The 27,827-nt window shown below is 44.6% G+C and overlaps 1 protein-coding gene across 1 annotated transcript in view; it reads left to right on the plus strand.

Moving 5' to 3' along the window:
* ROR1 (receptor tyrosine kinase like orphan receptor 1) overlaps positions 1–27,827 on the plus strand; it is a 308,028-nt gene that overhangs the window by 273,255 nt on the left and 6,946 nt on the right. Inside the window, exons 5-8 of the mRNA XM_073643816.1 lie at positions 4,501–4,628; positions 10,773–11,090; positions 15,412–15,657; positions 19,061–19,272. Coding sequence (XP_073499917.1) covers positions 4,501–4,628; positions 10,773–11,090; positions 15,412–15,657; positions 19,061–19,272 — 904 coding nt within the window. The remainder of the gene's footprint in view (positions 1–4,500; positions 4,629–10,772; positions 11,091–15,411; positions 15,658–19,060; positions 19,273–27,827) is intronic.

Here is a 27,827-nt window from a genome sequence, read left to right on the forward strand (position 1 = left end):
GCACATATGCAATATATATATATATTACTACTGGACTACTGCAACTCTCTACTTATCGGGCTCCCTCTTACTAAACTCTCCCCTCTCCAATCCGTCCTTAACGCAGCAGCCAGGATCATATTCCTCGCCAACCGCTACACCGATGCCTCTTCCCTGTGCCAGTCATTGCATTGGTTACCCATCCAATATAGAGTTCAATTTAAACTTATCACGCTTACCCACAAAGCGCTCCATGCTTCAGTACCCCCCTACATCTCCTCCCTTGTCTCAGTCTACCACCCTACCCGTGCCCTCCGTTCTGCCAGTGACTTAAAACTTAAATCCTCCATAATCCGAACTTCCCACTCCCCTCTCCAAGATTTCTCGCGTGCTGCGCCAGTTCTTTGGAATGCACTACACAGGACAGTTCGATTAATTCCCAATACCCACAGTTTCAAATGGACCCTAAAAACCCATTTCTTTAGACTGGCGTATCGCCTCCACACACTATCTGTTCATCCCAATTGTCCGTCCCAGTTTTCCCTCATATTAAAATCTTCTTCAATTTCAGGTTCATACCAACCTTGCACTTAATAGCCTCGGTCAGGACTGCACACATACTGGCTGGCGACCGGTCCATGTATTATTTATCCTATATAGTATATTAAGGCTGCATTATACAATATATGTACATTCTACCTTTTGTGTCTCCCCCATTTCCTCATAGACTGTAAGCTTGCGAGCAGGGCCCTCACTCCTTTCGATATGAGTTATGTTTATTCTGTATTGTTTGTATAAGTCCCCCCTAAAATTTTAAAGTGCTGCGGAATATGTTGGCGCTATAAAAAATAAAAATTATTAGTTATATATATATATATATATATATATATATATACACACATACTTGCCAACTATCCTGATGAATCCCAGATGTTAGTCACCTGTCCCAGCGCCTTCTCCTTAATTCTTCCCCTGCTCTTTCTGGCGCCTTCTGTTCCTCTGTACATTAGGTTATGACATGCAGGTCACACTCCCCGACTCTGGCGGCGGCACGCAGCCTGAGTATTCAGGCACTTAGCGTCCACGTCTTTACTTTGTACCACTGCCACTCTGCATTTAAAATTAGTTTCAAACTCACCTCTGCTATACTGGACTTCAGACATACCCAACTCCGCTACATCACTCAACTATGCTATTCAGCTGATCTTCCTTGGATTGAGTCTCCAGAATACCCTGTTTTGCTACATCACTGGACTTTGCTACATTGCTACAGTGAGTCTTCTCATCTACTCAACTCTGCTGCATTGCTTGGCTCTGCTACATTGCTACTGAGAGTCTTCTCACCTGTTCAACTCTGCTACATTGCTCAACTAGTCTGTTCAGCTGACCTTCCTTGGATTGAGTCTCCTGAATGCCCCATTTTGCAAATCACTGGACTCTGCTACATTGTGTATTCTGACCTGCTCAACTCTGTTACTTTGCTGGGCTCTTCTGCATCACCACAGTGAGTCTCCTGACCTTCTCAGCTCTGCTACATTGCTGGGCTCTGCTACATCACTACTGTGAGTCTCCTGACCTACTCAACTCTGCTACATTGCTGGGCTCTGCTACATCACTACTGTGAGTCTCCTGACCTACTCAACTCTGCTACATTGCTGGGCTCTGCTACATCACTAATGTGAATCTCCTGATGTACTCAACTCTGCTATTTCACTACAGTGAGTCACCTAAATCTCTGCTACATCACAGAGCCTTCTATACAGTGCCATTTTCCTGGCTCTGCTTCATTGGTCTCCCTTCGCTGAGTCGTTGTCTTTCTTGTGGACTAATACTATACTCCTCCATTTACCATTCAGCAATTAAAACATTAACTGCACCCACAACTTCTCTTCATCCTGCTGCACCAGCATCATTTGTCCGTGCTGCACAAAATAAATGCTCATCCGGACCGAGGGCTTCAAGAATCCAGCTGAAGCTTTCCAAAAAAAAGTAATTCTAGAACATTTCTTTATGAACGGAGGCAGGGAATAGGGAATAGAGATGGGAAACCAGGCTGAGGAATTGGCTCAGAGGACGGGGGGTTTACACAATGGTCTTGGCTATGGACTACATTTGCAAGTGGATAGTCCTCCCAGATGCTTGCCATGAATATAATAGTATCATATAGGTACCCCTTCTATTTAACTGTACCACCCAAATAATAGTGCCACATAGTGACTAAAAATACCACCATATAATGGCAAATTGCTTTGCCATACAGTGCTCATGTAATGTTGCAATACAATGCCCATATGACAATGCTAAAAACTATATACCCTATAATACTATAATGTCGTGCCTATATTATAGTTCCATACAATGAATGTACCAAAGAGGCCAAATAGCTGTGTTACATTGTGGTGGAATAATTGATCCCTCCAGTCACTTTAAAGGGAATCTGTTAGTAGGATCAACCCTCCTGATACATCTGTATGGGCATATAGGTCATAGAAAGTAAAATAAAATTGTACTTTGATATCTGCTATCCGATGCCTTATTCCAGAAAAATACACTTTTTTCTGAATATGTAAATGAGCTGTTAAGATCTATGGGCCGGACATAGATCTCCCCGAGAATCTGCCTCCAGCGATTATTATAAATGAAACGAGACGCTACCAGTGTGAGACATGTAGATCAGTAGAAAGACTGTCAGTCATTACATGCTTCACAATGGTAATGCCACCCTTCATTTAAATTAAGCTCTGGAGGCGGAGTCTCAGGGAGATCTATGTCCAGCCCATAGATCGTAACAGCTCATTTACATATAAAGAAAAACGTGGATTTCTCTGAAATAAGAAGTCGGATCACAGATATCAAGGTATCATTTTATTCAGCTTCCTATGACCTGCACGCCCATATAGACGGCTTAGAAGGGATGATCCAACTGACAGATTCCCTTTAAAGACTTATCTCAGGGTAGCAACAATACGCCCTAGAGGAAAATGTAGATGTTAGACCTTGAAGTTGGATTCCCCGTCAGGAATTTCTTTATGCTCTAAAATGTGATCCGTAATAAGACCAGGGGCATTGTTAGTGAGGACCAGGCTGCACATGACAAAAGGAGGCAAGAGGGATGTGGAGAGCGTGCGCCGTCAGCCCCATACTCGACGCGTTTCTTCTCCTCTTGTCCATCCTGAACGCCTTACGATACTTTTATCATTCTTGCATGTCGTGCAGCCAGGATTTCAGTCCGCGCTCAGCTTTCAATGTTGGCTAAAAAATGATCTAAACAAAACAGAAATCCTACATTCACATCACAAAGTGATCCTGCCATTGTACGTCGCCCTGCTGCATGTCACCTCGGAAGAGCGCCAACAGTCTAAACTGGGGCACCCAGAATTCAGCTGGCACCTCCTGAACATCCCTTTTATTTCTTCTTGGTGACTAGTAAAATTCAATGGAGTCATTTAGGCTGAATGCTGCTCTGGTGTCGTCGTATCACTTCCCTCGATTCATTCTTAATGGGCAAAGCCCTCGGTTCCAGAGCTGACCCAGCGCCAATTCTAAAAGCAAGTCTTAACTTCTCGGCTGCAGCAAGTCTTATGCCCAGTAAGATGTTCTAGAATTACCTTGTACATTGCAAACTTATCCAGCAGTGAGGACTTTGTTGTATAAAACATGATTTAAGTCAGTTACCTCCAGAGCTGCATTCAGAATTCTGCTGACTTACTGCAAACTCTCAGCCTTCAGGACCTCATGTATCTCTACTGCCCTCTGCTGGTGCAAATCACGCCCCGCAGTGCATCATTTTGTCATACAGCTGTTTAAAACTATGTAATTCATTCTTTTTCTCTTTTTTTCATTGTGGAAAAAAACATTTTTAGGTTTAATGTAAAAGCTACAAAAATCCTGAAACTTTTTAATATTTATTTTTCTATTTCTTCCTTTTTCAAGATCTCTGCCTGCTGTCAGAGAATGTGAACCCTTACTGCATTCATACTCCTCACAGCTGAGGATTTGCTACAATTGTGTCCAGTCTAGAATTCCTTTTGAGCTAAACACCTTGAACGACTGATATATATTTTAACTGCACTGACACATTGTAACAAACCATCACCTTGGAGTCAAACTCAATAGCTTAGACCGGTGCTAAACTTTACTGATGCTGAAAACTGATTTGAACAGTAAATCAGAATGTGAACAGGGCACCACAGCCGTGAATTAGGATCAGAGCCCTGGTTCTCATGGGGGTCTTGAGGATACTAGTATATAAATGGTATATGATAGAGGGGGATAAGTTGTACATTTTGCATAGGGTTCAGAAGTCTTCATTTACTACGAATATTGTTGAATATGCACAGTTGCCCATTTATGCTGTAATTGAACTTTTTGTGGGTGATTTTGGTGCTCGCCCTTATCTTTTACACATACTATTCTGTGGATTCACACATTTTTGAGAGGAAGTTTTGAACTTTTTGATGCCGTTTTCTGGCGCCCTCTAGTGGAGGATCAGAAGTTTCATTGTTCTCATTGTATCATCAGAGATGAGTTTGAAGAAGACGGTTATTGCCAACCGTACAGAGGATTCGCCTGCGCGAGATTCATTGGGAACCGGACCATCTACATGGAGTCTCTGCACATGCAAGGAGAACTAGAAAACCAGATGACCGGTACAGAAACTTTTCTCTTTGATTTTAAGAATTTGTTGATTTTGTCACGTGCTGATTTTGTCTCAAGACCATTACTAAGGCACGCTAGCCGAAACGCGTTGTTTTTTCTGCAGTGCTGCACTGTGTCATGCCGCTATGTTGGACTTTTAATACACATAAATAAATGTGAAGTTTTATACTTATCTGTTTTTTCATCATCACTGGAGAACCACTTTTTTTCTACAAAATTTACTTATGTCATGTCTAATACAGCACCTGAGGGGGCAGAGCATGGCACAGACACTGAGGGGGCAGAGCATGGCACAGACACTGAGGGGGCCGATCATGGCACAGACACTGAGGGGGCAGAGCATGACACAGACACTGAGGGGGCAGAGCATGGCACAGACACTGAGGGGGCAGAGCATGACACAGACACTGAGGGGGCAGAGCATGGCACAGACACTGAGGGGGCAGAGCATGGCACAGACACTGAGGGGGCCGATCATGGCACAGACACTGAGGGGGCAGAGCATGACACAGACACTGATGGGGCAGAGCATGGCACAGACACTGAGGGGGCAGAGCATGGCACAGACACTGAGCGGGCAGATCATGGCACAGACACTGAGGGGGCCGATCATGGCACAGACACTGAGGGGGCAGAGCATGACACAGACACTGAGGGGGCAGAGCATGGCACAGACACTGAGGGGGCAGAGCATGGCACAGACACTGAGCGGGCAGATCATGGCACAGACACTGAGGGGGCAGAGCATGGCACAGACACTGAGGGGGCAGAGCATGGCACAGACACTGAGGGGGCAGAGCATGGCACATACACTGAGAGGGCAGAGCATGGCACAGACACTGAGGGGGCAGAGCATGGCACAGACACTGAGGGGGCAGAGCATGGCACAGACACTGAGGGGGCAGAGCATGGCACAGACACTGAGGGGGCAGAGCATGGCACAGACACTGAGGGGGCAGAGCATGGCACAGACACTGAGGGGGCCGATCATGGCACAGACACTGAGGGGGCAGAGCATGACACAGACACTGATGGGGCAGAGCATGGCACAGACACTGAGGGGGCAGAGCATGGCACAGACACTGAGCGGGCAGATCATGGCACAGACACTGAGGGGGCCGATCATGGCACAGACACTGAGGGGGCAGAGCATGACACAGACACTGAGGGGGCAGAGCATGGCACAGACACTGAGGGGGCAGAGCATGGCACAGACACTGAGGGGGCAGAGCATGGGACAGACACTGAGGGGGCAGAGCATGGCACAGACACTGAGGGGGCAGAGCATGGCACAGACACTGAGGGGGCAGAGCATGGCACAGACACTGAGGGGGCAGAGCATGGCACAGACACTGAGGGGGCCGATCATGGCACAGACACTGAGGGGGCAGAGCATGACACAGACACTGATGGGGCAGAGCATGGCACAGACACTGAGGGGGCAGAGCATGGCACAGACACTGAGCGGGCAGATCATGGCACAGACACTGAGGGGGCCGATCATGGCACAGACACTGAGGGGGCAGAGCATGACACAGACACTGAGGGGGCAGAGCATGGCACAGACACTGAGGGGGCAGAGCATGGCACAGACACTGAGGGGGCAGAGCATGGGACAGACACTGAGGGGGCAGAGCATGGCACAGACACTGAGCGGGCAGATCATGGCACAGACACTGAGGGGGCAGAGCATGGCACAGACACTGAGGGGGCAGAGCATGGCACAGACACTGAGCGGGCAGATCATGGCACAGACACTGAGGGGGCAGAGCATGGCACAGACACTGAGGGGGCAGATCATGGCACAGACACTGAGGGGGCAGATCATGGCACAGACACTGAGGGGGCAGAGCATGGCACAGACACTGAGGGGACAGAGCATGGCACAGACACTGAGGGGACAGAGCATGGCACAGACACTGAGAGGGCAGAGCATGGCACAGACACTGAGGGGGCAGAGCATGGCACAGACACTGAGCGGGCAGATCATGGCACAGACACTGAGGGGGCAGAGCATGGCACAGACACTGAGGGGGCAGATCATTGCACAGACACTGAGGGGGCAGATCATTGCACAGACACTGAGGGGGCAGATCATGGCACAGACACTGAGGGGGCAGAGCATGGCACAGACACTGAGGGGACAGATCATGGCACAGACACTGAGGGGGCAGAGCATGGCACAGACACTGAGAGGGCAGAGCATGGCACAGACACTGAGGGGGCAGAGCATGGCACAGACACTGATGGGGCAGATCATGGCACAGACACTGAGGGGGCAGAGCAAGGCACAGACACTGAGATGGCAGAACATGGCGCAGACACTGAGGGGGCAGAGCATGACACAGACACTGAGGGGGAAGAGCATGGCACAGACACTGAGGGGGCAGAGCAAGGCACAGACACTGAGGGGGCAGAGCACGGCACAGACACTGAGGGGGCAGAGCACGACACAGACACTGAGGGGGCAGAGCATGACACAGACACTGAGGGGGCAGAGCATGGCACAGACACTGAGGGGGCAGATCATGGCACAGACACTGAGGGGGCAGGTCATGGCACAGACACTGAGGGGGCAGATCATGGCACAGACACTGAGGGGGCAGATCATGGCACAGACACTGAGGGGCAGATCATGGCACAGACACTGAGGGGTCAGAGCATGGCACAGACACTGAGGGGGCAGAGCATGGCACAGACACTGAGGGGGCAGAGCAAGGCACAGACACTGAGGGGGCAGAGCATGACACAGACACTGAGGGGGCAGAGCATGGCACAGACACTGAGGGGGCAGAGCATGGCACAGACACTGAGGGGGCAGATCATGACACAGACACTGAGGGGGCAGATCATGGCACAGACACTGAGGGGGCAGATCATGGCACAGACACTGAGGGGGCAGATCATGGCACAGACACTGAGGGGGCAGATCATGGCACAGACACTGAGGGGGCAGATCATGGCACAGACACTGAGGGGGCAGAACATGGCACAGACACTGAAGGGGCAGAGAATGGCACAGACGCTGAGGGGGCAGATCATGGCACAGACACTGAGGGGGCAGATCATGGCACAGACACTGAGGGGGCAGATCACGACACGGGGCAGATCACGACACAGACACTGAGGGGGCAGATCATGGCACAGACACTGAGGGGGCAGAGCATGGCACAGACACTGAGATGGCAGAACATGGCACAGACACTGAGATGGCAGAACATGGCACAGACACTGAGGGGGCAGAGCATGACACAGACACTGAGGGGGAAGAGCAAGGCACAGACACTGAGGGGGCAGAGCAAGGCACAGACACTGAGGGGGCCGAGCACGGCACAGACACTGAGGGGGCAGAGCACGGCACAGACACTGAGGGGGCCGAGCACGGCACAGACACTGAGGGGGCAGATCATGGCACAGACACTGAGTGGGCAGAGCATGACACAGACACTGAGGGGGCAGATCATGGCACAGACACTGAGGGGGCAGAGCATGGCACAGACAATGAGGGGGCAGATCATGGCACAGATGCTGAGGGGGCAGAGCATGGCACAGACGCTGAAGGGGCAGAGAATGGCACAGACGCTGAAGGGGCAGAGAATGGCACAGACACTGAGGGAGCAGAGCATGGCACAGACACTGAGGGGGCAGAGCATGGCACAGACACTGAGGGGGCAGATCATGGCACAGACACTGAGGGGGCAGATCACGACACGGGGCAGATCACGACACAGACACTGAGGGGGCAGATCATGGCACAGACACTGAGGGGGCAGAGCATGGCACAGACACTGAGAGGGCCGATCACGACACAGACACTGAGGGGGCAGAGCACGACACAGACACTGAGGGGACAGATCACGGCACAGACACTGAGAGGGCCGATCACGACACAGACACTGAGGGGGCAGAGCACGGCACAGACACTGAGGAGGCAGATCATGGCACAGACACTGAGGGGGCAGATCACGGCACAGACACTGAGAGGGCAGATCACGACACAGACACTGAGGGGGCAGAGCACGACACAGACACTGAGGGGGCAGAGCACGGCACAGACACTGAGGGGGCCGAGCACGGCACAGACACTGAGGGGGCCGAGCACGGCACAGACACTGAGGGGGCAGAGCACGGCACAGACACTCAGGGGGCCGAGCACGGCACAGACACTGAGGGGGCAGAGCAAGGCACAGACACTGAGGGGGCAAAACACGGCACAGACACTGAGGGGGCATATCATGACACAGACACTGAGGGGGCAGAGCATGGCACAGACACTGAGGGGGCAGAGCACGGCACAGACACTGAGGGGGCAGATCATGGCACAGACACTGAGGGGGCAGAGCATGACACAGACACTGAGGGGGCAGATCATGGCACAGACACTGAGGGGACAGATCATGGCACAGACACTGAGGGGGCAGATCATGGCACAGACACTGAGGGGGCAGAGCATGGCACATACACTGAGGGGGCAGAGCAAGGCACAGACACTGAGGGGGCAGAGCATGGCACAGACACTGAGGGGGCAGAGCAAGGCACAGACACTGAGGGGGCAGAGCAAGGCACAGACACTGAGGGGGCAGAGCATGGCACAGACACTGAGGGGGCAGAGCAAGGCACAGACACTGAGGGGGCAAAGCAAGGCACAGACACTGAGGGGGCAGAGCAAGGCACAGACACTGAGGGGGCAGATCATGGCACAGACACTGAGGGGGCAGATCATGGCACAGACACTGAGGGGGCAGATCATGGCACAGACACTGAGGGGGCAGAGCATGGCACAGACACTGAGGGGGCAGAGCATGGCACAGACACTGAGGGGGCAGAGCATGGCACAGACACTGAGGGGGCAGAGCATGGCACAGACACTGAGGGGACAGATCATGGCACAGACACTGAGGGGACAGATCATGGCACAGACACTGAGGGGGCAGATCATGGCACATACACTGATGGGGCAGATCATGGCACAGACACTGAGGGGGCAGAGCATGGCACAGACACTGATGGGGCAGAGCATGGCACAGACACTGAGGGGGCAGAGAATGGCACAGACACTGAGGGGGGCAGAGCATGGGGCAGACACTGAGGGGGCAGATCATGGCGCAGACACTGAGGGGGCAGATCATGGCACAGACACTGAGGGGGCAGAGAATGGCACAGACACTGAGGGGGCAGAGCATGGCACAGACACTGAGGGGGCAGAGCATGGCACAGACACTGAGGGGGCAGAGCATGGCACAGACACTGAGGGGGCCGAGCATGACACAGACACTAAGGGGGCAGAGCATGGCACAGACACTGAGGGGGCAGAACATGGCACAGGCACTGAGGGGGCAGAACATGGCACAGGCACTGAGGGGGCAGAACATGGCACAGACACTGAGGGGGCAGAGCATGGCACAGACACTGAGGGGGCAGAGCATGGCACAGACACTGAGGGGGCAGAGCATGGCACAGACACTGAGGGGGCAGATCATGGCACAGACACTGAGGGGGCAGATCATGGCACAGACACTGAGGGGGCAGATCATGGCACAGACACTGAGGGGGCAGAGCATGGCACAGACACTGAGGGGGCAGATCATGGCACAGACACTGAGGGGGCAGATCATGGCACAGACACTGAGGGGGCAGATCATGTCACAGACACTGAGGGGGCAGATCATGTCACAGACACTGAGGGGGCAGATCATGGCACAGACACTGAGGGGGCAGATCATGTCACAGACACTGAGGGGGCAGAGCATGGCACAGACACTGAGGGGGCAGATCATGGCACAGACACTGAGGGGTCAGAGCATGGCACAGTGGTTTACTCCCTCCTCTTGTTCCTGGACTAGAAATAACAATGTTTCAGGTTTGTTCAGGCAGAATTGCATTTTTTTTCACCCTTTCACTTCTATTGGAATTCTCCCCCATTTCTCACTATATTATATGGTAAAGTGAACAGTTTCATCCAAAACTGCAAAAAACAAGCATTTGTATGACAACAACAATGGAATATTAAAATAAAAGTGTGTGGTAAGAGAGGAAAGAACAAAAGCTGAGAAATGGAAAAATATCCCAGTCCTGAAGGGGATAGTGTATCCTATGGTCATTTCTGATCTACTGACCCATTTTTCCCATTTCAGCCGCCTTCACCATGATCGGGACCTCCAATCACCTATCGGATAAGTGCTCTCAGTTTGCCATCCCATCGCTCTGCCACTACGCCTTCCCATACTGCTCCGAATCGTCCTCATTGCCCAAACCGCGAGACCTGTGCCGGGACGAGTGTGAGATCCTGGAGAACGTCCTGTGCCAGGCCGAGTACATCTTTGCCAGATCCAACCCTATGATATTAAGGACGTTAAAACTGCCCAACTGTGAGGACCTTCCGCAGCCCGACAGCCCAGAGGCCAGTAACTGTATCCGGATCGGAATACCAATGGCCGACCCGATCAATAAAAGTAAGTGGGGGCGATGAGCTCATCCAATAAGCAGGCAGCTGACGCGCCCCCTGGGCCGTGGGGTACTCAATGCCGGGCCAGTCATTGCTAGGGGAGATGTCAGAGTGGCGGTGACCCAGTCCGTGACCCAGGGCGGTCAATAAAAGGGGTTTTAAAGAAAAGGATTAGTTTTTATGAAATGTTCGTGACGCCACCTGTGGTATGCCACTATATGGAGCCACCGCTGCGGAGCAGTCCTCTGGAGCTGGTGTGAATGCAGCAGAGTTGGTTTAGCTCTCCACAGGTAGAGCTTAGCTCCAGGGCAGTGTAGATGTTGTATGAGGTAGATGTTGCTGTGCAGAATGGTGCAGGGGGATGATGGCGCAGCAATAATTCACAGACAGTGCAGTCTTCAGGGTTTTACTCACAGTTTGCCAAGACTCCAGGTTACAGTTACCGGTGTATAACCTCCCACGTCGTCCTGTGTCTACTCAGGGAGGGGATCAGCAAACCCTCAGGGCAATTCAAGAGCACTTAGCGGGACCCCTTTCTGTGTGCCTTTACTGGTCGTCTTCCTGCGCCGGCTCTCACCCTCCTGCCCTGCGCCTCACACCCAGTGTCCCAAGCCAGTGACCGTGGACCTTGTCGGGCGACGTCTTCTCTGTTTCCCGGGTCCTCTATGGCCACCTTTTCGGTGATTTAGATGTGACTGCTGGCTGTAGCGCCTGAAATGCTGCACCCTTCGGTTATCTAGCTGAGACTTGAAGAACTCCACTAGTTTAGGGGCCGGTCCCCTCTCTGCAGCCTGATCCCTCCACGTCCTGGTAGATTCGGGCGCACGGGTGGCATCCGGACTGCCCGTGCCCCTGGGATCCTTTCTGTTCTGGAGGCTTCCTTCCTGCTCCTCTCTTCAGTCTGTCCTGGGCCTCTCTCACTAGGCCCTCTTCCCTGAGCAGAGCTCCTCCAGAGCTCCTGCTCCCAACTCTCTCAGACTGTCTGACTGACTGACTAGACCTACCTCTACTCCCAAGATGGCTTCTCCTTTTTATATCCTCCTTCTCAAGTGCTCCCCTGATCTTCTTCCTCCACCCACACCCACTACATGGTTCCCCCTCTCTTGGTTCCCCCCACTCCAGCCAGGGACAGGGCTCAGCAGCACAGCAGTGCATCTTGCCCCTCCTGCCGGTCTGGAGTAGTGTAGTGTTGGATGCAGGTGTTAGGGTCCCGGGCAGTACTCCATCCTTACCTGAGAGTGGGATACCACACCTCTGGGTGAGATGCAGTACCTCTGTGGCGACTGAACCCGTAGGGGCGCCACACAGCCATTCATGCAGTTCATGCCAAGGTTGCACATATCTTCCACCAATGTGTCACCCACACTAGGACACGCGCCAGCATCCAGCACTCATTTCTGCATTTGTTCCTATGGTTAAGTTACTAATTCATCCTTTTTGGATTGTGGGAATATTTCTAGTTCTTGTCCTTACACCATGGCCTTAGTAGTAAGAGCTCCCGAATAACAACCACCAGACCCCCGTGGTGCCACCCCTCAGGAATGTCCTGTACGATCCTATATAAACACTCCCCCAGAAAACCGGCACATGCTTTACATCTCCATAATATTGCTGCTCAGCATTTACATTTTTACTTTTTCTTTTAGTTTTAGCTTTTAAAAAAATAGCGCATATATTCTGATGTAAAGGGGGTGGCTGGACTAGATTAGCAAAATAAATCTGTTTTTCTTTTCTCAAAAAACGGCGCAGTTATTTTTCATTCTGGTGTCGATCTCCCAGCACAGTACTGTGGCATAAAAGTCTTGAGAGCAGATGTGTCAATCATGGTGCAGCCCCACCCCTACTAAACACAGAAAAAACACAAAAATTAAAAAACATCCTGGCACTTCCTCCCCTCATCTTCTCCTTTTAATTGATCCTATTTTCCTTTCCATTACAATTACATTTTCTTTGTCTCAAAAGTTCAGACATGTCCTCTCCTCTTCCTCGTGGTTTTGTGTGTAGCTGTAAGGCAACTGGCTGCAGCAGCTTCCCCCTCCTCCTTCTCACTATCTTGTGTCTGGCAGATAGATATCTAGGTGCAGCAGAAACCTCCCCTTCCTTTCTGACAATATGCTTGTTCAAATATTTTTAATTAAGTTTTTTAAACATTATATGGGGTGGGGTACAGAAAAAAGTAGGGAGGGGAGAAGGGTAAAACCTAGGGAAATTATTAATGGGAGGGTACCTATAAGAAGGTTAGGATTGGAAGGAGATGAAACAAAGTTATTAATAAAGGGAAAGACAAATATCCTGTTCATGGCAGTAAAACAACTGATTGCTGCAGGAGCCTCCCCATCTCCTCTCTGTCACTGTTCTAGGTCTTGCTGTATGGTAACTAACTGAAGCAGAATCTTTCCCCACAATATTTTGTGTGTAGTTGTAAGATAACAGTCTTCAGCAGGAGCCTTCCCTTCCTCTTCCACAATATCCTTTATATGGCTATAAGACAACTGGTTTCAGCAGTCTCACTGGCCTGAGTGTGGCTGCAATACAACTAACTGCAGCAGGAGTCTCCCTTCAATCTCCTCAATATCCTCTGTGTGTGTCTGTAAGACAAGTGGCTGCAGCAGAAACTTGTCCCACCTCCTTCTCACTGGCCTGAGTGTAGCCTCCTTCTACTGAACCTGACTGTAAGATAACTAACTGCAGCAGGATCCTTCCCTTTAATAATCTTTGCTTTGCTGTAAAACAACTGTCTGCAGCAAAATTCTCCCCTTCCTCCACAATATCCTGTGGCTGGTTGTAAGACAACTAGTTGCAGCAGAAACCTCTCCCTCCTCCTTCTCACTGGCCTGGGAGTGTCTGTAATATAATTAACTACAGTAGGAGTCCCCCCCTTCTTCCATCTCAATACTTCCGTCTCAATAACCTGTGTGTGACTGTAAGCCAAGTGGCTGCAACAGGAGCCTCCATCCCCTTGATCTGGCTGTAAGATAACTAACTGCAGCAGGATCTGTCCCTTATATATCTTTTGACTTGCTGTAACACAACTTTCTGCAGCAGGAGTCTCCCCCTTTTTCCTTCTCAATATCTTCTGCATGTTTGTAAGACAACTGGTTGCATCAGTAACCTCCCCCTCCTCCTTCTCATTGTCCTGTTTCTGGCTGTAAGATAATTCCTGCAGCAAGAGACTCCCCCGCAGCATCCTGTGCAGAGTTATAAGACAACTGTCTGCAGCAGGAGCCTCCATTCTCCTCCACAACATCCTGTGCATATCTATAAGGCAACTGTCTGCAACAGGAGTCTCCATTCTTCTCCACAGCATCCTGTGCATAGCTATACGACAACTATCTGCAGCAGGAGCCTCCATCCTCATTCACAGCACCCTGTGCATAGCTATAAGACAACTGTCTGCAGCAGGAGCTTTCATCCTCCTCCACAGCATCCTGTGCATAGCTATAAGACAACTGTCTGCAGCAGGGGCCTCCATCCTCCTCCACAGCATCCTGTGCATAGCTATAAGACAACTGTCTGCAGCAGGAGCCTCCATCCTCCTCCACAGCATCCTATGCATAGCTATAAGGCAAATGTCTGCAGCAGGAGCCTCCATCCTCCTCCACAGCATCCTGTGCATAGCAGTAAGACAACTGTCTGCAGCAGGAGCCTCCATCCTCCTCCACAGCATCCTGTGCTTAGCTATAAGACAACTGTCTGCAGCAGGAGCCCCCATCCTCCTCCACAGCATCCTGTGCATAGCTATAAGACAACTGTCTGCAGCAGGAGCCTCCATCCTCCTCCACAGCATCCTGTGCATAGCTGTAAGACAACTGTCTGCATCAGGAGCCTCCATCCTCCTCCACAATATCCTATACATGGCTGTAAAACAACTGGCTGTAGCAGGAGCATCTTGTAACAGCTGGAGAGCTTTCAGTTGGAAACATTATATAAGGATACATATTATATTCATTTAGATTTTACTCATGGAGAACCCCTTTGAGGATTTCGAAGCTTGCAGATTTTTCCGAGAAACCCCCTCATGTTCCATGACGTCTCCTCAATGAGAACAAGAACTTAGCATCACATGTTAGGAAACGGTTGAGAGCTCCGGCTCTTGATCACGGCAATTTGATATCTACTACAAACCACTTGGCTCAATCGTTTCATTATGGGATATAATCGCCGCTCCACACAGTAACACATGGCTCCTATTTTACTACATACCACAAAATGAGGGTCTACGGTGTCTATGGCGACCCATCGGGATAACCTTTAGTCCTCCCGATCTGTGAGCGGTTGCATTTCAGAAGGATTTGAATTGATTTTTCATTTCTCCATTCTTATTGCAGATCATAAATGCTATAACAGCACCGGAGTAGATTACCGCGGCACAGTGAGCGTCACCAAATCAGGACGGCAGTGTCAGCCATGGAATTCCCAGTACCCACATACCCACATGTTTAATGGCATGCGTTACCCGGAGCTTAACGGCGGGCATTCTTACTGCAGAAACCCCGGAAACCAGAGGGAGGCCCCCTGGTGCTTCACATTGGACGAAAACCTCAAGCACGAAGTGTGCGACATTCCGGCGTGTGGTAAGCGTGGGCTCGAGAATGTGATATCCATAAGTATATAATGGAAATATGTATAACAGATCCATCTGCTGCAACTGCAACGGGGTCGTCTCTGACTATATAGCTCCATTACTATAGTCAAGGTTTGGGCTATTGGTAACTTTGGTCCCATGTCATGCAAGTTGCCCAACCAAAGTTGCAACTTGATTGAGACTTGACGTCATGTCTCATCCATGCAACTTACTTATCACCTGTGCCAGCAAAGTTGCAGCATTGCATGAAACTTTTACAAATGCACAACGGTTGTTGTGTCACCATCACGGTAACATGGCCACATTCACCATCTTTACACTGTGACATCGCAATCATCAAGTGGTGCGACACAATCTCACATAAAGCAACATGTGTCTTGCAACTGGAATTTTGTGCAAAAAAAAAAAAAAAGCATTTGTGCAACTCGTCTTCGACTTCTTTTAGTGCAAAATTTTCAAGCTGCAATATGGTTGTAAAAAAAAAAAAAACAGGCAAATCACAGACAGGTCGCTTGCCAGTCGCAGTCGCACACTTCCCTCGTTAAAGTCTAGGCAAGCGAAGTCGCTTGTGATTTGTGCCCTGCGGCTAAATTTTCATCTGCTTTGAATTTTCTGCAACAGTCACTTTACGCAACGCAAACACTTTGACTTCCATCAGATGGGAAGTTATAGCTACTAGTGATGAGCGACAGTGCTCATTTAACCCTTTAAACGAGCACGCTCGGGTGCTCGCTGAGTATTCGCGTCATGCTTGGCATCTAGGTTTGAACCGCTGCGGCTGCATGTGTCGCGGCTATTAGACAGGTGTGACACATGCAGGGATTGGCTGTTTGTTAGGCAATCCCTGCATGTGTCGCAGCTGTCTAATAGCCGCGACACATGCAGCCGTGGCCGATCAAACATAGATGCCGAGCATGCCGCAAATACTCGGCGAGTACCCAAGCGTGCTCGTTTAAAGAGTTAAACGAACGTTTAAAGAGTTAAACGAGCACGCTCGCTCATCACTAATAGCTGCACAACAACTGACTCTCATGACAGAAGGTCTCAGAAAAGTTGTTCGACCAAAGAACGTGTGAGAATTGTGGCGCAACTTATTTACAGTTGCGATTTGCCTGCAAAAACAATGTGTCGCACAAGAGCATTTCTTCTAAAAGTCGAACAATCAAAAGCACGTTGTGCAACTTTTTTAGAGCTGCGATTTGACTGTAAAAACAAAAGACAAATCACAGACAGGTTGCGAATCTATGGAGGCAAAGTTGTGTTTGACTTGTAACCTGCAACTACATTTCTAACTGCGTTGGATTTTCCGCAACGTCACATTACGCAATGCAACCTCATTGATGATCATTGGGGAGGAGACTAGAGCTACTCAGCGAGTTGCTCGCATGACAACATGTTGTGTGGCTAAAAATCTGTGCAGTTTGTGGTGCAAATTTTTTGCAGCTGCAATTTGACTGAAAAAATAAAATTACCCAGTTGCAAGCAATTCGCAGGCAAATGGTAGATTCTGATGACGATCGAAAATCCAGCAGTTGCACCACAAACTCGTTATCTCATGTGCCACAATTCGACCAGTCATTAGATTTAATGTCGCACAATCAAAGTCGCTCAGTAACCCCAGCCTTAAAGGGGTTTTCTAGTTTCAGAAAACCCTTGATCTAAGCGCAGAAAAAAAACTGTTCTTTACTTACCCTCCGCAGGTTCGGCAAACCGTCAACAGCTGCTCCTGGTGCCTGTTTTTGTCTGCAGTGCTGATATCATGTCGACAGCGCTGCAGCCGATCAATGAGCTTAGTGGCTCTGCTTCAGTTGATGGCATGAGCCGCTCACGGCCGCTGAGCTCGCTGATTAGTTGCAGTGCTTTCGATGTGATGTCAGCGCTGCAGACAATAGCAGACTCCTGAATCAGCGGAGGAGACTCGGTGCTGGAATTTCTGAAACCAAAATACCCCTTTAAGCGGAATTTGGTACCAATAAAAGCAATCATCATTTTGCAGCAGCTTTATTTTCTGGGAACCCCTAAATTGGCCCATGGGATAGATTTCCAGTAAGGGGCGGGATGGGGGAATGCACCCCCTGCAGGCTCATGCCTTTACCCCGGCAGCACGTGAGTATGGAAGTTTGATATGCTCCTTTCTTGTGGAGAGAGGGAGGCGCCTGTTTCATGTTAGCGGGGCTACTGTGCCGTGTGATGCGGCCGGCCCTGGACACAGGCTGCCTTTGTAGTCCATGAAAACCGAGCCGTGCTAAGGAACCGTGCGCAGCCTGGATCCGAAAGCCACAACATCCCAAACAGGAAATTCCCCAACAAGGCAAAGCTTCACCGCCGCTCCATGTGTGCAACAAATCCCGAAATCACATCAAGTATTCTCACTGTAGATGTTTACAAGGAAAGAAAATATCCGCACCGATATCTCATGGCCAGAGGATTTCTAAGGCAGCGGAAGGGCCCCAGTTATAGGACTAATTGGTCCCATTACTGTTCGCTTCCATGTGTGACCCTGCGGTTACTGTTTACAATGATGATACTATACTTGTTGGAAACTTCCCCCAAAGAGCTCCTAGTGGCTCTAAATATGTAACATGTATCAGTCTCCTATATACATATTGGTCATTTTTTTTTTTTTTTCTCAATGTTTATAAACTTAAAAGTTCAGCAACTTTACAAGCAATTTTAATTAAAAACGTATGACCCGTTTCTTGCCATTCGTTGACTTTCTTTTGCACCCACTTCTTAAAAACGGCAAAAACGTATCGTGAATTTTCCGGAAAAAAAAAAAATCTAAAATGCTCTTTATTTTTTTGTCTTTAGCCTTTTCGGCAACTTTTAAGCGCAAAATGTTTTACCCTAAAATCTAAAAAAAAGAAAAAAGAAATTTGGTCTAAAGATTTCAGACGCATATGAAATCACTCCAGGGGGCAACGGTTAAAGTTTTGCAACTTTTTCAAAAGTTGCAAATTGATTAAAGCTGAAAATATCTAGAAACTCCAGACGCTGAATACAATGATGAATGTAAAGGAAAAAAAAACAGTACAAGACAGACTGCAAAAAAGGCGTAAATGAAAAGAAGTATAAGGCGTAAAACAAAAGGTGAAAAGTACTAAAAATTAGACAAAAAAAAGAGCAAAATTCACAATGAATCAGACGCTTATAGCACCTTGGTGGTCCCAGGAAAATTTGCTAACTATTGCATGATTTCGAGAGGTCTTCCTTTTTTTTTGGAACTTCCAGGACAGATGGCAAACATGCAATACTACCCCATCACAGGGGGCATTTATTTATCAAAAACTCAAAGTACTAGTTTTTAACTTATTGGGTTTTCTTTTATTTTTTATTTGGCTTTACTGGTTGCTTTGCTTCAATTCGCTTCATTTTTTTTTTTTACATATTAGAAACGCAGGACTCTAAAGAAAAGAACAAGATGGAAATTCTCTACATCCTGGTCCCAAGTGTCACCATCCCGTTGGCGATCGCTTTGCTGTTTTTCTTCATTTGCATCTGTCGCAATAACCAGAAGGCGTCTTCTCCCGAGGTTCAGCGACAACCCAAGCACGTCCGGGGGCAGAACGTTGAGATGTCCATGTTAAACGCATATAAACCAAAGGTAAGAAATACTGCGCCCATTGGGTACACGTAGCACAAGTTGCCATTTCGGAAGCTGAAGCGTTCATCATATAATAGTTGTCGTGATCTTGAAATCCAAAGGACCTGATTCATCATTTGTAAATTTTCTTTTTTGGCTCGAGGTGCTTTGCGCTAAATTCATCAAAATGGAATTTTTGCAAAATTAAAAATGTTCTTTATTGTTGTCATTAAACATTTTTAGCGTGCGAAAAGTCGCATGTTCCTCTAAAATGGCACGAAATTGTAACGACTTTTCAAAAAGTCACAATTGATGGATCCGCCAAAAAACATATGTAAACTCCAACCCAAAAATGCCAAACATAAAAAAAAGCGGAAACATAAAATAGACTTTAAAAAAAGGGGGAATTAAAGAATAAACTGAAAAACACTAAAAACGAGACCAAAAAAAAGGCTCAAACGCAATAATGATTCGGACCCAAAGTCTTTCTTTCCAAAGTGTATAAAGTAGTTAATAGATCAGTGAATTAATCAGCCCAAATTAAGTTTTGGCCGGTTTGGTATGCCGAATGTCTGAGTGATGCAGGTCCTAAATTTGGAACCTGAAGCTAAATGGAAACGGGAAGTCCACCAACCCTGGACAAGCCTGGTGTGGCAACTTTGGGTCACATCTAGAAGTGGCCACATATGTGTAAAACTGAGGCAGCAATACAAATATCCAGCTTCTTCTCTAGTGCCCTCCCAGTGAGTACTAGTCTAAAGTCTAGTTACAATCTTATGGGCTTGATTAAGAAAGTGAAAACATCTGTTGACCATGACTTTATGTCTTCTTTACAAAAGAATGAATTACATTGGAGTTTTTTGTAAGGTTCCTTAAAAAGGTGATAAGTCTGTTTTGTAATAAAGCAATTGTTGGAATTATTTGATTCTACATGAAACAGGGTGATTTTTTTATGCCAAATAATATATTAATATGATCTTTACGTTAGGATGGGGTTGAGTAAAGGCATATTTTATCTTGTCATAGAATACAATCCTCCATTATAAACCTGCTCTGTTATCAATTATCACAATTTTAACCTTTTGTAGAAATCTATTGTAGAATCTTCTGCACGAACCAGACAGGCGTAAATATGATGTATAGACTGAAAACGTGACTTATCAAGGTATAACAAACTCTGACTTCATAACCACAGACACTTCACAAACATCACAATTTATAGCTATTATTCCCCTGAAACAAAGACATCAATGCAAAAAATGATCCAGTGGCACCAAACTAGCCTCCTAATCCAATACAATATGCGCAGAATGTAGGAAAACATTACAGAAATATTACATTCACAGTTTCTGTAGAATATAACTACTATAATACTGCACCTGTGTACAAGAATATAACTACTATAATACTGCTCCTATGTGCAAGAATATAACTACTATAATACTGCCCCCTATGTACAAGAATATAACTACTATAATACTGCCTCTATGTACAAGAATATAACTACTATAATACTGTCCCCTATGTACAAAAATATAACTACTATAATACTGCTCCTATGTACAAGAATATAACTACTATAATACTGTCCCTATGTACAAGAATATAATTACTATAATACTGCTCCTATGTACAAGAATATAACTACTATAATACTGCTCCTATGTATAAGAATATAGCTACTATAATACTGCCCCTATGTACAAGAATATAACTGCTATAATACTGCCCCTATGTACAAGAATATAACTACTATAATACTGCCCCTATGTACAAGAATATAACTACTATAATACTGCCCCTATGTACAAGAATATAACTACTATAATACTGCCCCTATGTACAAGAATATAACTACTATAATACTGCTACTATGTACAAGAATATAACTACTATAATACTGCCCCCTATGTACAAGAATATAACTACTATAATACTGCCCCCTATGTACAAGAATATAACTACTATAATACTGCCCCCTATGTACAAGAATATAACTACTATAATACTGCCCTGTATGTACAAGAATATAACTACTATAATACTGCTACTATGTACAAGAATATAACTACTATAATACTGCCCACTATGTACAAGAATATAACTACTATGATACTGCTCTCTATGTACAAGAATATAACTACTATAATACTGCCCCCTATGTACAAGAATATAACTACTATAATACTGCCCCCTATGTACAAGAATATAACTACTATAATACTGCTCTCTATGTACAAGAATATAACTACTATAATACTGCCCCCTATGTACAAGAATATAACTACTATAATACTGCTCTCTATGTACAAGAATATAACTACTATAATACTGCCCCCTATGTACAAGAATATAACTACTATAATACTGCCCCCTATGTACAAGAATATAACTACTATAATACTGTCCCTATGTACAAGAATATAACTACTATAATACTGCCCCCTATGTACAAGAATATAACTACTATAATACTGTCCCTATGTACAAGAATATAACTACTATAATACTGCTCCTATGTACAAGAATATAACTACTATAATACTGTCCCTATGTACAAGAATATAACTACTATAATACTGCCCCTATGTACAAGAATATAACTGCTATAATACTGCTCCTATGTACAAGAATATAACTACTATAATACTGTCCCTATGTACAAGAATATAATTACTATAATACTGCTCCTATGTACAAGAATATAACTACTATAATACTGCTCCTATGTATAAGAATATAGCTACTATAATACTGCCCCTATGTACAAGAATATAACTGCTATAATACTGCCCCTATGTACAAGAATATAACTACTATAATACTGCCCCTATGTACAAGAATATAACTACTATAATACTGCCCCTATGTACAAGAATATAACTACTATAATACTGCCCCTATGTACAAGAATATAACTACTATAATACTGCTACTATGTACAAGAATATAACTACTATAATACTGCCCCCTATGTACAAGAATATAACTACTATAATACTGCCCCCTATGTACAAGAATATAACTACTATAATACTGCCCCCTATGTACAAGAATATAACTACTATAATACTGCCCTGTATGTACAAGAATATAACTACTATAATACTGCCCACTATGTACAAGAATATAACTACTATGATACTGCTCTCTATGTACAAGAATATAACTACTATAATACTGCCCCCTATGTACAAGAATATAACTACTATAATACTGCCCCTATGTACAAGAATATAACTACTATAATACTGCCCCCTATGTACAAGAATATAACTACTATAATACTGCCCCCTATGTACAAGAATATAACTACTATAATACTGCTCTCTATGTACAAGAATATAACTACTATAATACTGCCCCCTATGTACAAGAATATAACTACTATAATACTGCCCCCTATGTACAAGAATATAACTACTATAATACTGCCCCCTATGTACAAGAATATAACTACTATAATACTGCCCCCTATGTACAAGAATATAACTACTATAATACTACGTCCTATGTACAAGAATATAACTACTATAATACTGCCCCTATGTACAAGAATATAACTACTATAATACTGCTCCCTATGTACAAGAATATAACTACTATAATACTGCCCCCTATGTACAAGAATATAACTACTATAATACTGCCTCTATGTACAAGAATATAACTACTATAATACTGCCTCTATGTACAAGAATATAACTACTATAATACTGCCCCTATGTACAAGAATATAACTACTATAATACTGCCTCTATGTACAAGAATATAACTACTATAATACTGCCCCTATGTACAAGAATATAACTACTATAATACTGCTCCCTATGTACAAGAATATAACTACTATAATACTGCCCCCTATGTACAAGAATATAACTACTATAATACTGCTCCCTATGTACAAGAATATAACTACTATAATACTGCTCCCTATGTACAAGAATATAACTACTATAATACTGCCCCTATGTACAAGAATATAACTACTATAATACTGCTCCCTATGTACAAGAATATAACTACTATAATACTGCCCCCTATGTACAAGAATATAACTACTATAATACTGCCTCTATGTACAAGAATATAACTACTATAATACTGCCCCTATGTACAAGAATATAACTACTATAATACTGCCTCTATGTACAAGAATATAACTACTATAATACTGCCTCTATGTACAAGAATATAACTACTATAATACTGCCTCTATGTACAAGAATATAACTACTATAATACTGCCTCTATGTACAAGAATATAACTACTATAATACTGCCCCTATGTACAAGAATATAACTACTATAATACTGCCTCTATGTACAAGAATATAACTACTATAATACTGCCCCTATGTACAAGAATATAACTACTATAATACTGCTCCCTATGTACAAGAATATAACTACTATAATACTGCCCCCTATGTACAAGAATATAACTACTATAATACTGCTCCCTATGTACAAGAATATAACTACTATAATACTGCTCCCTATGTACAAGAATATAACTACTATAATACTGCCTCTATGTACAAGAATATAACTACTATAATACTGCCCCTATGTACAAGAATATAACTACTATAATACTGCTCCCTATGTACAAGAATATAACTACTATAATACTGCCCCCTATGTACAAGAATATAACTACTATAATACTGCCTCTATGTACAAGAATATAACTACTATAATACTGCCCCTATGTACAAGAATATAACTACTATAATACTGCTCCCTATGTACAAGAATATAACTACTATAATACTGCCCCCTATGTACAAGAATATAACTACTATAATACTGCCCCTATGTACAAGAATATAACTACTATAATACTGCCCCTATGTACAAGAATATAACTACTATAATACTGCCCCCTATGTACAAGAATATAACTACTATAATACTGCCTCTATGTACAAGAATATAACTACTATAATACTGCCCCTATGTACAAGAATATAACTACTATAATACTGCTCCCTATGTACAAGAATATAACTACTATAATACTGCCCCCTATGTACAAGAATATAACTACTATAATACTGCCCCTATGTACAAGAATATAACTACTATAATACTGCCCCTATGTACAAGAATATAACTACTATAATACTGCCCCCTATGTACAAGAATATAACTACTATAATACTGCCCCCTATGTACAAGAATATAACTACTATAATACTGCCCCCTATGTACAAGAATATAACTACTATAATACTGCCCCCTATGTACAAGAATATAACTACTATAATACTGCCTCTATTTACAAGAATATAACTACTATAATACTGCCCCTATGTACAAGAATATAACTACTATAATACTGCTCCCTATGTACAAGAATATAACTACTATAATACTGCCCCCTATGTACAAGAATATAACTACTATAATACTGCCCCTATGTACAAGAATATAACTACTATAATACTGCCCCTATGTACAAGAATATAACTACTATAATACTGCCCCCTATGTACAAGAATATAACTACTATAATACTGCCCCCTATGTACAAGAATATAACTACTATAATACTGCCCCCTATGTACAAGAATATAACTACTATAATACTGCCCCCTATGTACAAGAATATAACTACTATAATACTGCCCCTATGTACAAGAATATAACTACTATAATACTGCCCCCTATGTACAAGAATATAACTACTATAATACTGCCCCCTATGTACAAGAATATAACTACTATAATACTGCTCCCTATGTACAAGAATATAACTACTATAATACTGCCCCCTATGTACAAGAATATAACTACTATAATACTGCTCCCTATGTACAAGAATATAACTACTATAATACTGCTCCCTATGTACAAGAATATAACTACTATAATACTGCCTCTATGTACAAGAATATAACTACTATAATACTGCCCCTATGTACAAGAATATAACTACTATAATACTGCTCCCTATGTACAAGAATATAACTACTATAATACTGCCCCCTATGTACAAGAATATAACTACTATAATACTGCCCCCTATGTACAAGAATATAACTACTATAATACTGCCTCTATGTACAAGAATATAACTACTATAATACTGCCCCTATGTACAAGAATATAACTACTATAATACTGCCTCTATGTACAAGAATATAACTACTATAATACTGCCTCTATGTACAAGAATATAACTACTATAATACTGCCTCTATGTACAAGAATATAACTACTATAATACTGCTCCCTATGTACAAGAATATAACTACTATAATACTGCTCCCTATGTACAAGAATATAACTACTATAATACTGCCCCTATGTACAAGAATATAACTACTATAATACTGCTCCCTATGTACAAGAATATAACTACTATAATACTGCTCCCTATGTACAAGAATATAACTACTATAATACTGCTCCCTATGTACAAGAATATAACTACTATAATACTGCTCCCTATGTACAAGAATATAACTACTATAATACTGCCCCTATGTACAAGAATATAACTACTATAATACTGCTCCCTATGTACAAGAATATAACTACTATAATACTGCCCCCTATGTACAAGAATATAACTACTATAATACTGCCTCTATGTACAAGAATATAACTACTATAATACTGCCTCTATGTACAAGAATATAACTACTATAATACTGCCTCTATGTACAAGAATATAACTACTATAATACTGCCTCTATGTACAAGAATATAACTACTATAATACTGCCCCTATGTACAAGAATATAACTACTATAATACTGCCTCCTATGTACAGGAATAGTAATCATCACAATGTTTTACATTTATATTTTAGAAGTTTATGTAAAGGACATTGTTGATTCTTATGACTGCAGACTAAGTCTGTGTATCTTGTAGTATTTATGAGGCCGGACTGTTAATAAACATTAATCTTCTGTCTTCCTTTAAGATGAAGTCACTGATTGTAGGATCACAATGTCGGGATCTAGTTTCCAGTTTTCTTTGTGTATTTTATGTTATTGTTATATTCGCGTTGCACTGTGTCATGTAACACATGGCGGTTGGACTGGCAGCGCCAACCCTTGACAGGTTTGGTTATATTATTAGGCTCCTGTGATGTGGGTTTCGGCGGGCAGAGCGCGCGTGGAGGTGAGGGAGAGGTCACTCCGCTTTCATTACTGGGATATAATTTACAATATGCCAGATGTAAACAGGTTTGGCCTAAAGGATTTGTATAATGTAAACCATCTGGAGTCCAACAACACAGCTAATTTCCTGACATGGCCGTACACTTAACTGGCTCCATGTTTCAATACCTGGGTCCGATATCCCCTTTTTACTAATTGTGTGAAGAGAAATCAGGCCGTAACATGGTTACTGACTCCACCAGGGTACCGTTACATCAGGACGATATTTTAGTAATTGGAGAAAAATTGGAGGGTTGTGTATTTTTAGGAGGGATCTCTGCTGGACTTGGAGGGGTTTATCACATGGTATGAAAAAATAAAATTACTGAATTTTTCGGTGTGTATCTCTTTTAATTTTTCACACAAAATTTGTGCGCTTCACAGTTTTCTCATCTGGAGAATAACAAATCTGGAATAAGGTAATTAACATGTGACAGTCAGTGTACCTGATGCATTATATCTCTAATGAAGTCAGACCTATTCCCTTAAATCTGGGTTGCAGTACCCCCAAAAAAGTGCCAGGACTCTAGGGTCTAAAAAAGTGGAGTCTGAGCTACAACTGAAGACTGAACTACCAGTGGAGCCCAACTAGTGTCGGAGTCAGAACTAGCTGCATGGGCTGCTCTGTTCCATAAGAATCATATGTCTGGGTATGCTTGTGGAGATAACAGGCAAAGCTATGAAAATAAAAACTGTGGTAACATATTTTGTGATATTATCATACAGTGACCATATAGCGGTAGCTACAAGACGTTCACAGCCACACTGCAGACTTAATATCTAATTACAGAAGTTTATTCCAAACACTTAGAAATGACGTATTTTCTATTTATTGATGTTCACTTTTCTTTTGCTCTCCATCCACCCTGACTGCCATTACGACTTCTTTTGTCAAACTGCAGAGTTAACTGCCGAGATGTCTTTTGGTTCTTCGCATTTGCTACTCTGTATACAGCTCCAATCAAACTTAATGATAAGCCTATAAGCTGTAAGCTCTTTCTAGTGGTGTCATTAGTGGTTTCCCTAGTGGTGTCCTTAGTGGTGTCCATAGTGGTGTCACTAGTGGTGTCCTTAGTGGTGTCCATAGTGGTGTCACTAGTGGTGTCCTTAGTGGTGTCCATAGTGGTGTCACTAGTGGTGTCCTTAGTGGTGTCCATAGTGGTGTCACTAGTGGTGTCCTTAGTGGTGTCTCTAGTGGTGTCCATGGTGGCATCCTTAGTAGTATCCCTAGTGGTGTCCCTATTGGTATCCCTAGTAGTGTCTTTAGTGGTGTCCATAGTGGTGTCCCTGTTGGTATCCCTAGTGGTGTATTTAGTAGTGTCCATAGTGGTGTCACTAGTGGTGTCCTTAGTGGTGTGTCTAGTGATGTCCTTGGTGGCATCCCTAGTGGTGTCCTTA

The sequence above is a fragment of the Phyllobates terribilis genome, unplaced genomic scaffold, assembly GCF_046119375.1.
Source record: "Phyllobates terribilis strain yellow unplaced genomic scaffold, ASM4611937v1 Scaffold_8__6_contigs__length_399053987, whole genome shotgun sequence".
Taxonomy (NCBI): domain Eukaryota; kingdom Metazoa; phylum Chordata; class Amphibia; order Anura; family Dendrobatidae; genus Phyllobates; species Phyllobates terribilis.